At 39.6% G+C, this 14,227-nt stretch overlaps 1 protein-coding gene across 1 annotated transcript in view; it reads left to right on the top strand.

The window, feature by feature from the left end:
* Positions 1–666: 666 nt before the first annotated feature.
* Positions 667–14,227, top strand: part of LOC121675074 — a gene marked incomplete at its 5' end in the record, with an annotated part of 72,136 nt that continues 58,575 nt past the window's right edge. Inside the window, 1 exon segment of the mRNA XM_042050047.1 lies at positions 667–799. Coding sequence (XP_041905981.1) covers positions 667–799 — 133 coding nt within the window.

The following is a 14,227-nucleotide window of genomic DNA, read 5'->3' as shown; positions in this document are numbered from 1 at the left end:
TACTCCATATGTTTTCTAGATAAGACAGGGATCTCTGTACTTCATATCTGTGAGCCACTGATAGTGCTGCAGGTGTGACGGAATACTAAACAGCAGTAACAGATTTGAAACATAATTACAAGTATTTGATGACATTTATCCATAGCATAATGGGGCAGCTGTATGATTAGACTGTCCTTAGAAAATTGAATTACTCTAATACATGAAAATGACTGTTATCTAAATGGAAGACTATTTGCATAAAATAGGCCAATGTTAAGTGACCAGCTGCTAAATAGGTATAAAGTCTGATCTCATAGTTCTGGGTCAGAGATGGATGGGTTCTTGCCAAAGACTTTCGGGCGCTAACCCTATAAATACAAATTTGGTAGTCAGAAGGAGCTTCCAGATCCGAAAACTGCAGCTCAATTTATTAACTTCTATTTTTCTTTTTTTTTTTTTTCTATGAGAACAAGCTACTGATTTTCTTTACAAACAAAATCAACAATTTCTCATAAATGGAAATAAAAAGAATAAAAAGTCAGGTGATGACATTCCTTTTCATAATGGACTTGCGACATTCCTGAGATAGTTGTTCGATTCACTGTTACCTTATTCAATATTGTGAGCTTGGAGATAATTCAGTGTAACAGAAATAATTAAAAACTATAAGCACCTTAATAAAAAATACAGTCACTTTATCAACAGAAATGCAACAGGCCCATTTCTTCCCTGCAACTTGCTGTACCTTATTGCAGCTGGGAATCAATTCAAACTGTTGTGAGAGCTCCTTCTATTTTGGAAAACAGCAGCAAGTCCTGTGACATTGCCTGAGAAACCTGTCAAGGTTTGCAAGGCTTGCACGTACCTATCTCCAGAGACAGCTGTGGGCCAAGAGGTGAAAGGCTTTTTCTTTCATATATAAGTTTTAAACACAAGGAAATTCAGTGCTTTACTCTTTGCCCACTGCTGCCTTTTCTGTCATGAGGCCACATTCTCATGTGGCTTGACATTGGGACTTTTCCATGTCCATTAATAGGTTTATGCAGCTCATGAACTACATCATAATCTTCATGGTCTGTAGGCTATAATATAGATTTGTTTATGAATAATAAACACTAACAAAACTGCATTCTTTTCCCCTTAACCTTTGGAGGATTGCACCTCATTTCAAATGCTCTGTTTCAAACCAACTTCACCATAAGTACCCATGTAGATATAAAACTAAATATATTTAACTAAATTTAGAGATCAAAACCTAGAAGTCAAACCTCAGCAAATAATAGTAGGTAGAGGAGACTAATACTGTGATGCATAGTTAGATATATAAGTGATCCAGTTAACTATATAAGTGATCCCCTTGTAAAAGGTGATAGTGATGTGGAACTTGCACTGGTTCCTTTATTTAGCTGAGTTTAGGCCCAACAAGGAGATGTTGACTGATACCTGCCAACTTATTGTGTGGTTCGAATAGTTCTCTCCAGGAATAACACAAGATGAGAGCTTTTCTGGAGAGAAAGTGTCTAAGGCAAAGTTGTTTCTACAAAGAAAATCCCTAAACAACAGAGAAAAGGGAAGAAAAGAATTGCTGAACAGCAATGGGGGGGAAATCTGAAATTTCTATTTTCATGAGCTTTTACTTTCTTCCGGTTTTGGTACCCTAGTCCTTGAGTTAGAAATATAGTGGTAGCTTAAATTATCTCTTTTTCTGCGTGTCTTTATCCTTGCACTGGTAAAAATGTAAAACAGACAATTAGATCTACTCTACCTAGTTAAAATTACAGTTCTTTAGTAGCTAATGGGCCAAGATCCTCTTAGAGATTAAACTTTCTCCCCTAAAGACAGCTTTCTGAAACCTTGAATTATACTTGCCAAAGTGAACAGAGTTATTAGGTTGCATCTCTTTTAATATTTTCTTGGTTTGAGAGTCCTTTCTTCTGTAATACAAGGGTAAGGTAACTACAGAAAGGTTAGCATGAGTGTAACTATATTAGCACACTGTGGTAAATTGTCATGCTCATCATGAAATCTCTGTTTCTACATGGTGGAGTAGGCTTGAGCTGCTACTAAAGTGAACTCAGAAAAGGTTCGGGGACTTCTGAAAAAATCAGACCTCTGGAGTGTGTTCCCTCACCTAACTGAATATTTCAGTAGACTCAATGCAATTATTTATCAGGGCAGGACTGGCACAGAATATGTGAGTAGTCTCCCCTTCTTAGCTATGTTCATAAAACTGCCCAAATTCCATTAAATAAAATTTTCCCTTAAATAATCAGTTTCATATCTTCTGGTAACCTTCAGTACCAACCTTTTTAGATACTTGTGAAATTAGATCTCCTGAACCTCTCATGAAATCATCAGAAATGTGTAATGCATTAGGATTGTATTTGTTTTACTGCATAAATACAAGCAAGCAGATTTATTCATTTCCAGAGTGCTCTCCTCCCCATTAAGATTTTCTAAAGACACTGTTGTTTTTTTCCTAAATGTGAGTGGCAAAGAAAACTGTCCCAGGCATGTAATTTTAGTAGCATCTTCTTCCCTTATGACTCATTACTGCTGAAATCAACACAACTTGGGATGTGCTCAGGAACTTTAGTAGCTCTTTAATGTTTTCAAATAGTAACATCTGTGCATGTTTATGACTTCATGCTCTGCCTTAGCATTGGCCTTGGCCAATGTTTCTGCCTGTTAAGTGGTTGTACTTTCAGAGAGCAGGGTCCCTGCACTTTGCAAGAAGCAAGAGAATACAATTATTGAATATTTAATTGAGCAGAACAGCAGCAATGCTGCAGAAACAGACTTGCTTTTATCAGAGTTGTACATGCTTGTTTAGAACTTGCATATATTCAGAGGTAATTGATACGCTATTTTATTTTAGTTTTCCCCACAAGTCATGACCAAATCCTTCCTTTTACTTTCTACTTTGATTTTGAGACAATGATGCTTCTGGATGTGACCACTCCTCTGCTTATTCTTGCAGAGAATATTGTTATTATTAATATTTCAGCTTGCCATCTAACATGATGGCTGGCTGAAGGGAGAAGAGATACAGAGAGAGAGAAGCAATGCAGGTGAAGTAAAGGCTGCCTTGAAGATGTAGTGAGAAAGGGACAGAACAGATCTCAGGGACCAGTAGTGACTTAAAACACCCTTTTGTTAGGAGGTGGCTGAAAAGAAATCTAGCAGTGGAAACCTGCAACCATTCTTGCTTGTACTTACACAGACAGTATCAGCTGGAAATGCCATAGAATTAATGCTAATATTAAGTCTAATAACAGTTGTGTACCTGATATTTGGAACTGTAGTTTACTGCAGTTTATCCAGGGGAAGTTCCGTATGTCCTGTAAAGCTTTTCCATGTCCTTGATGATACATATAGAAATCTTGAAAGGTTTATGCCAACAACAGAAGTTTTCTGCTTGATTTCCACTTTTGAAATTCAAAGTCTCCAGGGAAAATTCTCTGTTGATTGAGGAGCTAATGACATGTTACTAATCACAAGAACTAAGAGACTGAAAATTGTACAACTTGTAGGAGAATGGGTTTAGGATAACTCTATTTAAAAGAGATTGAAAACCTGAAGAAATATAGGAAATAAAGAGACCAAAAATATGCAACCTAACTTCCCCTGTGGAATGTGTGAATTTACTGATGACACTGAAACTAAACAAACTTTTACCTGTGTTAAAGAAACATGAACACATTTTGAATGCAAAAGAGTAGTATATGCTTTACTTTCAAATTACAGGTTACACCTGTATTTCACATTCCATTTTACTGAAATTAAGGGCCTTCATTTGTTTTCTTCCCAGTATTTTTTATCTCTGGCAGTGTGCTGAATCGGCGTGATGGGGCATCTTCAATTTTTCCTTGCCCATGCTGTAGTTGTGGTATGATTATGTGGATGTTAAAAGAAATAGAAAACTTCCAAATTCATCAACATATTACAAGATAGAAAACATTGTTAAAGCTAGAATATGTTCATTTGGGGAAGTAAATGGGAAGTAAGCACAGAAGGAATAATTTTATCGTTTAAGGAAAGCTTCTGAAGGGAGCAATGGGAAAGAAATGGTACTTGCATATACATATTTGAAGGCTATTAAATGTTTTTGCTATCTTTGGTACTTCTATAACAATTGCTGAATGCATACATTCCTAATAAGATCTTCTCTAAAGCAATTTTGGTTCTTAAAAGTGGTCCAGCTTTCTCTGTGCAAGTAAATATAAACCAGACCTATGTGGAGTGTGCAGTCCACTTGCATAATGGTTTGGAGCCCAAAATTAAATGCAGAGTGACACTGCAGAAGATGTGTGTTTGCAGTATTTTATATGTTTTCCTGAGAAATGTCTCATACTTTTGTAGAAAAACATGATGTTTTAATGTCTCTTGAACTGGTTGTGCCTTTATGTTGCAGTGGGGATCCTGCAACATGCATATATCAAACCAGGAGTCCCGTGGAAAGGAAATATATAGGACAGACAGATTCTTGGTAGATGTTTCAGAGATGTTTATTTCTCCAGCCGCATGGCCGGAGCTCTGCCGAGGAACTGTCACAGTCACCGGACCAAGGGTCCTTCTGCCCGCGCAGGGAACACAAACCAACCAATGGGAACGAGGCTGAGCAGGGGCAGGGAAACCCCGTGTCTGTGCCCTCAGGGCCCCTCTCCCAGGGCTACACGGCGGGGGAGGGACCCCAACACCTCACCCATTTTATTTTAATAAAAGGAGAATGAAAACAACTGGATAAACATAACAAGAACAGTTTCAAAACAAAACAAGCCACCCTCCTGAGTCTTTAAATGTCCAATCAGATTCTGTGGAACATCTTAGGGCTGACAGAAGGGAGACAGAACTCTCTGAGCATGCTTTGTGGGGAAACTCAGGCAGGAGAGGGTTTAACTTCTTCCCTCCCCCTTTTCATCCCCCACTCGGCATTGGAAAGGGATTTTTGGGGAAACAATTGGCAAAGGTATGGTTTTGTGAGGGAAACCATGGGTGAAAAAACGGATTGGGAATACACTGGGGGTAATAGGACATAGGGTAAAAGGGAAAGGTGGGATTAGGAAAGGGAGACTGTAGGGGGGGTTTACAATGGAGATATTGTCTAACATGACTACGATTTTTTGCATATATACTGCCTTTCACAGAAACACCATCAGGCCCAGTGACCTGCGATGCTTGTAACCCTTTTCTACCTCGTATAATTTTGAATTCCACCACCTCTCCATCTCCCAAGCTTGGGATGCATTTTTCAGGGTTATTCTTTTTAATAGCAGTTCTATGCAAGAATATGTCTTGCTGGTTGTCACGCCTTGTAATAAAACCATAATTTTGCTTAACATTATACCATTTTACTATCCCTAAGATCTTAGTTACTATGATCTTTTCCTTTTTCCGAGTGGCTGCTGTTTTCTGTCTCGCTGCGTCTTTGCTCTCTCTTTCGGTCGCTCCCGTGTTGGAATTGTCGGGGCTGCTCGTGCCTGCGCGCTCTTCCCGGGGTCGCGTTCGGGGCTGTGCGGGCCGGGCCGGGCCGCGCCGCTCAGTTCTCCGTGCGTCGCCTCCTCTGGTCGCAGCTTCGCTGCCAATGCCGGGCGCTGCACCCACGTCTCGGCCGGGCCCCCGAGCGACAACTCCCCCACGTCCTGCTCTAGCGCGCGTTTCGGCTGGGCGCGGCTCCGCTCCACCGCCATCGCCGCCAGCCGCTGCCCCCACGCCGCCCCTCTCGGTCGGACATTCCCGGGGCTCGCTCCACCACGCGCTGTGCGGGGCCGGGTGGGCACCGCCGGGTCCCGCTGCTCCCGCTGCGCCTCGCTCCGCCACCGACACTGCGGCTCGCGTGGCTCCGCCCACGCGCGGGAACTGCCTTGCTGCTGCTCACAGAGCGCTCGGTGCACGTGGCCTGGGCCGCACGGTCCCTGCGCCAGGCTTCCCTTCGCCAAGACACAGCTGACATTGCTCAACAGTCTCGGTAACTAAATAATATTCACGAAAATATTCTTCCATCGGCATGTGTTTTGACTCCAATATTAACTGTGTCCAAACGGTTTTCCAGAAGCCCTTGGTAAGAATTAAATCCCAAGAAACATAGAAAAAGTTCTTAAACAACCATGCCAGGAAGTGTTTCAGTTCTTTTTGAGCTTGAATCAAGCTAAAATTTACAAATCGTTGTTCAAGAATCATTTTAAGTTTAAGATAAATGTCCATATGCGGCTCTGAGAGCCAAGAGTCTTCCCACCGTTCCTCCATAGTTTAGATATGGAATAGCAAAGCAAAACCAAGAAGAGGAATCCAAAGTTTCCAGGGTTTACTCACACAAATCAGTCGCTTAGGGATCGGGGATCGTTCCGCTCACAATTCTCCACCATTATGTTGCAGTGGGGATCCCGCAACATGCATATACCAAACCAGGCATCCCGTGGAAAGGAAATATATATGGACAGACAGATTCTTGGTAGATGTTTCAGAGAGATGTTTATTTCTCCAGCCACATGGCCGGGGCTCTGCCGAGGAACTGTTCCAGTCACGGGACCAAGGGTCCTTCGCCCGCGCAGGGAACACAAACCAACCAATGGCAACGAGGCTGAGCAGGGGCAGGGAAACCCCGTGTCTGTGCCCTCAGGGCCCCTCTCCCAGGGCTACACGGCGGGGGAGGGACCCCAACACCTTTATGTATAAGAATCAAAGTATTTTAAATCTTTGTTATATCACTGGCTTTTTCATAGAGAGATTAAGTTGTTTTCTGGGATTGACTCTGGGAATAGAGCTTTGGAGAACTTTCCATCTTTCAGGTAAGACCTGGGATAACTGGCTGGACTATTAATTGTTCTTCATTTTGAAACCAAATAAGAAGTTGACTGCTTTTTACAGGCAATATATTGTATTTACTGTACCTTTCTTACTGTAAACTCTTTGAGTAATCATAAAGTTCCACAAAATCTAGGAACAGGAGTTCTACTGGATTGGATTGGTTATTTGCATTTATTTTTATGGAGTTCCCTACTTTTTCTTCCATATGTAGATTATTCCCAGGATTTCACTGAAAAATGCAAAATGAGGTATCTTGGCAATGATACATTTGAGAGACTTACATTTTCATAGATGAACTGAATCTTCCTTTCTATATGTATAAACTTAGTCTAAATTCCTGGGGTTTTTTTTCTTACTGATTTAGTGGCCAGACTCGTATCTAATTCTGTGATCAAGCCCTACACTAAAACATTACTGAAGTGCTGTAAAACACTATTGAAAAGAAAACTGGAAAAACCCCAGAAACAACACTCTTTTAAAATTATCAGTTATGCAATAGCCTACCATATCTACAAAACCCAGCAGGTTCTTTGGTTGCCTTGACCTAAGCAAGGTGGTGATAATTTACAGCAGCTGAAAAGCTGAACCTTTATGCTTTTGATTATTTGAAAGATTTCTCAAATGTCCTTCCAAGCCATTTAAAACACGTTTATAATAATGTTTCAAAATCGTTGACAAAAACTTCCTTTTATCATCTGAGTTCTAGCACTTGAAGAAACATTCTTAGTGGAACATTTTCCATTTCAATTTGATATTAAAATATCAGTAGGAGAATACAGAGGTCTAAGTGTGTGGTTTTAGAGACTTATCTGTTTAGCAGGGTAATTATATTTGCCTTGCATGAGCGCAATGAAATGGCTACTCAGAGAAAACATTTTAGCTGCATCAGGGAGCTTTGGCTGCTTCTTTCAAGATATTCTTAAAAAGAGAGAAAATTTTAGTTTATGTAGCACCTTGCATTCGCCCCTGCTTCCATCCATCCAAATGGCACAAACATTAATAAATTTACTAAAATATTTATTTGATGGTTTTGAAGGGTTTCCACTGCTTATTATCCCTTCTTTATTCTGCACTTCTTGTGTGGACCTGGACAAACAAGAGAAAGGGAACCACAATGAGGGGAGGAAGTAGGGAGTAACAAGGAGCACTAGAAAGCAGAAAAAGCAGCAGGGGAGGACAACTGCATGCAACTCTATTTTGCATCGAGGTCTGTAGTCCTGATTTTTTTTTTGGCTTCTTTTTTTGTTTACATTGAGTTTATCTGCACCTTTGTGACAACATTCTTTTTCAGACACAGCCCTGTTTACTTAAAATTCCTGCAACGGTCTGTTACAATCTCTTTGGAATTTCTCTTTTGCCTTTTCTTACATCAGGCTCTTAAGGTTCTTCAAGTATTCCAGGAAAGCTCATTTAGTCTTCCAAAATCCTTGTGACTTCATGGAAGGTTCCAGTGGTGACACTCCCAAGGAAAAACAAACTATAGCTCTACTTGTGAATTCATCTTGTGTTACATTCAGTGTAACCTTTTTCAGCCGACGATTCTCATGTAACATTTCCCTCTCACAAACAGCTTAAGATCAGCCTCCTGACCACCTGCAGAGTTCATTGTAAAAAAAACCATGAGCGATTTAAAGCTCAGGTTTTTAATAATAATCTGGATTTTTGTTTTGGAAGTGTGACATATCTCAGTAATAAGTGGAATTTGGTACCATGCTTCTGGAGGACAGCTATCCTCAGTGGGTGTCACAAGGATTTGGGGTAAGCAAATGATTAAATACCTTTATCACTGATGAAATCTGATAACCCTCTGCTATCTTCCTATACATATTGTATCCACGATGGCCATTAAATTAGTAAAATAAGGGAAAAAACCCATTCTTTAAAATATGCCATACTTAAAAACCAAGCTCAATTACATACATAGGCTGTGATAGTGATTTCCTGTCCGTGAATTTCCTGTTATCTTTTGATAGCATCAGGATCCTTGTGACCATGGTTGCACAGCAGGTGTGGGAAAAAAAGTGCTCCAGTTTTAAAAGCAGTTTGTGTTACTGTTGACTACAACACTTCCCTGTAGTCTTTCTTCCAAGCCAGAGCTGAAACTAAGCTATGTTTTTTCCATGGAGGCCCCTGCGGCTCTCGGCTGCTTCACAACAGTTCTAGAGGCTGTCCATGGCAACAAAACTTGCTCCCTGGGATGAGAATGTTTTACATGTCCAGCATTATGAAAAATTAACCAGCAAAACCAAGCAGCTAGATTAAAACACGCTAAATGAACCTATTTATGTTATTATAATGTATTTATATATTTAATGGAGCTTCAAAGCACAATCTCCATGACTGAATTAAAATTCAGCAAATATGGGACTGGTACTCATGACCAGTGAGTAGCTCTCAGTTATTGATTTTTCAAATTGAAAATGCTTTTTTATTTCTGAAAATTACCCAACACCACGGCTACAAACCGCATTGTTTTAACGGTAAATTCAATGAAACATCTGGAACTGACAGAATTAGTCTGCAGAGCAGCAAGTGAACAGATGAGACAGATTGGCATGGCCATGAAGAAGCAAAGGCCAGGCCAGTCTGCTCATACCCATCCAACAGAGAATGAAGCTTCACAAAAGTGATTCTCCTGGTCTCGCTGACACCCATGATTCACACAGCAGCTACAGCATCTCTGTAGGCAATGCCACTTGCCCAGTGTTCTTTATCAGTATGGACAAATCGGTGGTTTGCAGTGCTACCATAGAAAATACTTGTTTACTTCCATTCTTGGACATGCCAACATGAGCAGCAGATAATTGCAGTCACAATGACAGAAGTCAGTCTGCAAAAACCAGAAGGAAGCCACCAATTTATTTTTCATTCTGACAAAGCAAATTTTAGATTGTAAGGACTTTAAGCACATTAATAAGAGCAGTTAATTTAGAAATTACAGACTTTAGCATTAAGAAGTCACAAACCGGAGAACTAGTGCTTATTCAAAGGGTTATTTTTGACTTTCAAGCATTTAAAAACGTAAGTTGATATTTTACACAGAAAGAGACTTTAACTTACAAGGCCAAGAGACTTAAACTTTTAAGTTTGTAGAGATAGATAAAAATAAAATGTTGCTTTGTTTTTATTTTTATAAAGCAGATCTTGGGACTTACTCTGTGCTTGTTCTAGACCGTATGGTATTCCTGGGTTTCAGATCACAGACAAAGGTAAAGAGAAATAAATTCTATTCTGCTACAGAGAATAGATAGAATATGATTAACCTATAGTTAGTATCAGAAAAGAAAAGTTATCCTGAGTTTTTTGTGGGAGAGATATTTTTATAAAATTCCTCATATTGATTGAATTCTTCCTAATGTTCTGCAAAACTTCAACAGGTTTACAACATTGATGCTAGACAAATTTATGCATATATTTTTTTTTATTTCAGATGATTTTTTTTTGGTAAATCCATGAATCTCAGGGGCAACACTCCATATTTATCTCCTAATGCCCTCCTACTGAGCAGGCTTTGCTAGTTTACTCGAAACTTTTATGCTGTGCCTTTCAAACCCAAAGTGCAAGGTGTCTGTTCTCCTGTGAGTTTTTACACCTCTTTCTTTGTATGCATGAACATGTACCAAGATCTTGCCTGACTGACATCACCATTTCTAGCATGCACAAAATCCCTTCCAAAACTGATTTGGATAACCTGGGGACTCCAAGCAGCAGTCAGATCCCCTGGCCACAGTCTGTCCCTCAGGATTTAGGTACTGGGTTGAAAGCTTAACTGATGGTTTTCCCATTGGCCAGGTTTCCCCTCAGGGACTTGGGTCTGGTTCTGGTCTGTGATCCTGAGACCCAACATCTGCTTCTATCTGCTCCAGCCCTTGATCCTGACTCTTGGATAGGTATCCCTCTGGCCTGCCTGCTGTCCCAGCTTATTCCTGCAGCTGAACAGTCAGACTAATCCTGCTCCAGCCTTCTTTGTTTGACAGCTCCATTTTGCAGGATGGATCTTGTAACCCTCAGCTGAGTCTCCCCTTGCCAGCATTTACTGCTTGAGTCCTAAATTTAGCTTGTATTAGCTTTTCACTGGCCTCAGGTGCTGTAGTATAAGGGACAGCTGAGAGCCTGAACTCCTCTTCCTCCATGGAAATTGAGTAAAATTATTGTGACTGAAAAGAGATCTGCAGTAAAAGCTCCTGATGCAAAATTTGAGATGTAATGCTTTTGAGACCTAAGGAGCTTACTCAGTTCTGTCTCTTTCAGTCAAAGCGCATTGAGAAACAGATAAAAAGATCTGACTCCTGAGAAAATAAGACACTTATCTGACCCAAGCTTTCCTTGATAAACAGAAACAATAATAAAGTTTTGTTTGCCATAAATTCTTCTTGGGGCTTTCACAGATTTAACTGGGCTTAACTGAATTATGAAAGCCATTAAACATTTTCTTAATCTACTGTACTTAAAAGTCCCCAGATAGGCCGTTGCTTGCAGAAAAATGATCTGTCTGCTCCGAGCTTCTCTTTTCTCTGCACTCCATAATACTGGTGTAAAGAAACGCAGGGCTGTGAATAGCCATTGGATTCTGAAGTGATCCGGTAATGAGAATGAGTTAACATCCGTTCTGTCTTGAAATGCCTCTGTTTAGGTCTTCTACACATTTCAAAACCTGAATTTTCATGCAAGCAGACAAAAAGAACTGTTTTAATCTGCTATCAATAGGATGCTTCTGACTCAATAAACAGGAATGTTTAGGCTATATCCACACTGTGTTTTTCCAAATATTGTTTAAAAAGGCAAAGAAAGGCTCTGAAAACCTGTGCTTGATTGTTCTTCAGGATAAATTGCAGCATGACATTTTGCCTTAAGCTGCTTCAGCAGCAGCCTACGGTTGTCCACCCCCAGCTCAGAGCAGGCGGGGAGCTCGCTCTCAATTATGGTCTGTGCTTTGGTCCCTCATTCTTTACAGGAGGAAGCAATCTGTTACAGTCTGTTCACACGGGATTACTTTTGCTATCTGGTCCAGATCTGCTGGCCAACAAGTCTGCGAATTCTGCTCCCACCAGTCTTGCAGCACACATCAATGCATGCAATGAAGGGGGGAAGAAACCTCTGTGGAGTCACCGGGAGCTGTGGTGCCACTCAGAGGAATAGCAAAAATGTGACACAGTCTTGCAAAAAAATTGCAACTGTCCTTTTTAAAGGACACAGTTGCTTTTAGTTTGTGACTGTCTTCTGTTTGGTTCAAAATGACTGACTCTTACGGGTACTGCTTATGCATTTGTACTATAGGTAGAAGAAACGGTAGCTGAGCATTGGCTGAGCTGTGACATGATGTTTATTGCATATCTTCATAAAAAGCCCTTATAATTATGTCCTCACAGTGCTGATTTCAAAGAAAAAGTGCTTTTAAAATCTGCTATTTAATACATTTAAAGCTTCTAAGCTCATGCATGTGTAAAAATATTATTATTTTTGGTATACTAAAAGAACTCAAAATGGCAAGTTATTTCTCTTACTTGAGGAAAAAGGGATTCTTTCCTTAGGATAAGCGGATTTTATCATTAAGAGCTAGGAACTGATAAATAGGGGTGAAAATGGCTAGGGCTGTGCAAGAAAGATATGTTTTCTAATAATTTATTCAATGATTAGTGCCAATATTCCTCAAAATATATTCAAGGAACTGTCAAATTAGCTGAATACCTAAGTCTTCAGTAAAAAAACCAAACCACTGTATAATTCTTTGATTAAAAATGTCAGAATTCATTCTAAAATGTTTCTAGCAAATGACATTAGTTCAGCTGTCTTGTAAAGTAAGACAATCAGAGCTTTTTCCATATCTTCTGAGAACAAAAATTGACTAATTCTGTAAATGGTTGCACGGATTTGGTTGTATTCCTTTGAGTCTAAACTGCATATTAAATTATGAATATTGTCATTCCTCTTGTAGTAGAGACGATATACTGTTGAAAAAGCTAAATAATTCATTCAATTAAAAAGATGAAGCAAAATCTCTAAGGCTGTGGACAAATAGCAATTCTTCTTTGTTAATAGCAATATTTATGTGTTTATCACTAGACATAAGCAAAAATAAATATAAATTCCTAAAATCTACTGAGCCATTTTTCTTACAGATACAGTGAAGTTGATACAGACATATCATTAAGAATGGATATGATCTCTTTATTTGTTAATGCCAAATAAATAGCAACCTTCCTTTTAAAGAAACATTCATAACAAGAAGAACCACTCTCACTAATGTTCTGGGTTTATTAAAACAGTTTCTTACTTGGCCCTCTTGAAGCTGAGGAGAGACTGAGGGAAGAAGAGTAAAGTGCTTCTTTTGCTGTCTTCTACCCATTTTTTGGAGTAAAGTTCATATGAGTAAGAGGGTACAGAGGGACTAGAGAGGTTTAAGGTGGAGTAAACTGTAGAAAACCCCTGATTCTTTACTTGTAGTCCACTGTGGCCTAAGGGTCCTGCAGGTTGACCTGGAGACCATTTTTCATTCTTTGTCCTCTCAGCAAAATCCTTTGAACAAAACTTTGAGGCTGCTTCTTTCTCTTTATTTTCTGCTGTGAGTTATTCCTCATAAAAAGGTGATAGAATGCGGAATGTTTCTCTTTCAGTGAGTGAGATAGTTCAAGATGTGACTTAGTTCAAGGGTCTAACTTATTTCGATCAGCCAAAAACAATCCAAGCCAAAGGAGCTGATGACAAATACGTGAGAAATCAAACATATTTGATGATAAGGACATAATGCCAGAAACCTCTCATTGACTTGGTTCATCCTTATTCATGAACAGAGATGAGTCACAATCAGGCACTGGTTTGAACTCAGTTCAGCTTTTTTATTTTGTTGCCCACCTCTATTTCTGTCATATGGAATAATGATTTTCTAGCAGAATAATGAATTCAGTTTTTGTCTAGTAGTCTGTTTTTGACTTTTTGATTTTTAAAGTTTCCTCAGTTGGGTTTGTTTTTCTAAGGATGCATTTGCTCAGCAGAGAAATTGTCAGATTCAATAGTTGCAGTTTCTCAAAGCAGCTGAAAACAGACCATTGTAAAGGAAAATCAGTGACCAATTTTGATGGGAAGGGCTGGTAACAACACTCATGTTGCCCATTCATGTAAAAGCATGGTTGAGGAATATCTTAGTGTTGAGTGAAGTGGTGCAAATTAGGCAGCTGATTTGTACTTTGAAAAAATAATGCTATGCTGAAAACACTTGCAAGACCACTCATCTGTTATTGGCCTGACTCAATAAGAGAGTATTGCTCTCTCCAGAATGGCTCATTCTGCCCAACAAGGCCTAATTCAGTTTGTCCAAGTCAGTGTTAGTATATATATTTTCATAGTTAGGCTCTGACAGATATGGTGCTGGAAAGAAAGAGAATCCCAGAAGCCATCCATCTATAAATATGTGCCAAACCCATATTTTCTACAGATAGGT

This window comes from Corvus kubaryi, unplaced genomic scaffold, assembly GCF_017639235.1.
Source record: "Corvus kubaryi isolate FWS band 111438036 unplaced genomic scaffold, C.kubaryi_AGA036_p1.0 71, whole genome shotgun sequence".
NCBI lineage: Eukaryota > Metazoa > Chordata > Aves > Passeriformes > Corvidae > Corvus > Corvus kubaryi.
Note: the sequence above shows the minus strand (reverse complement) of the source record. Positions and strands in the feature narration are given on the sequence as shown.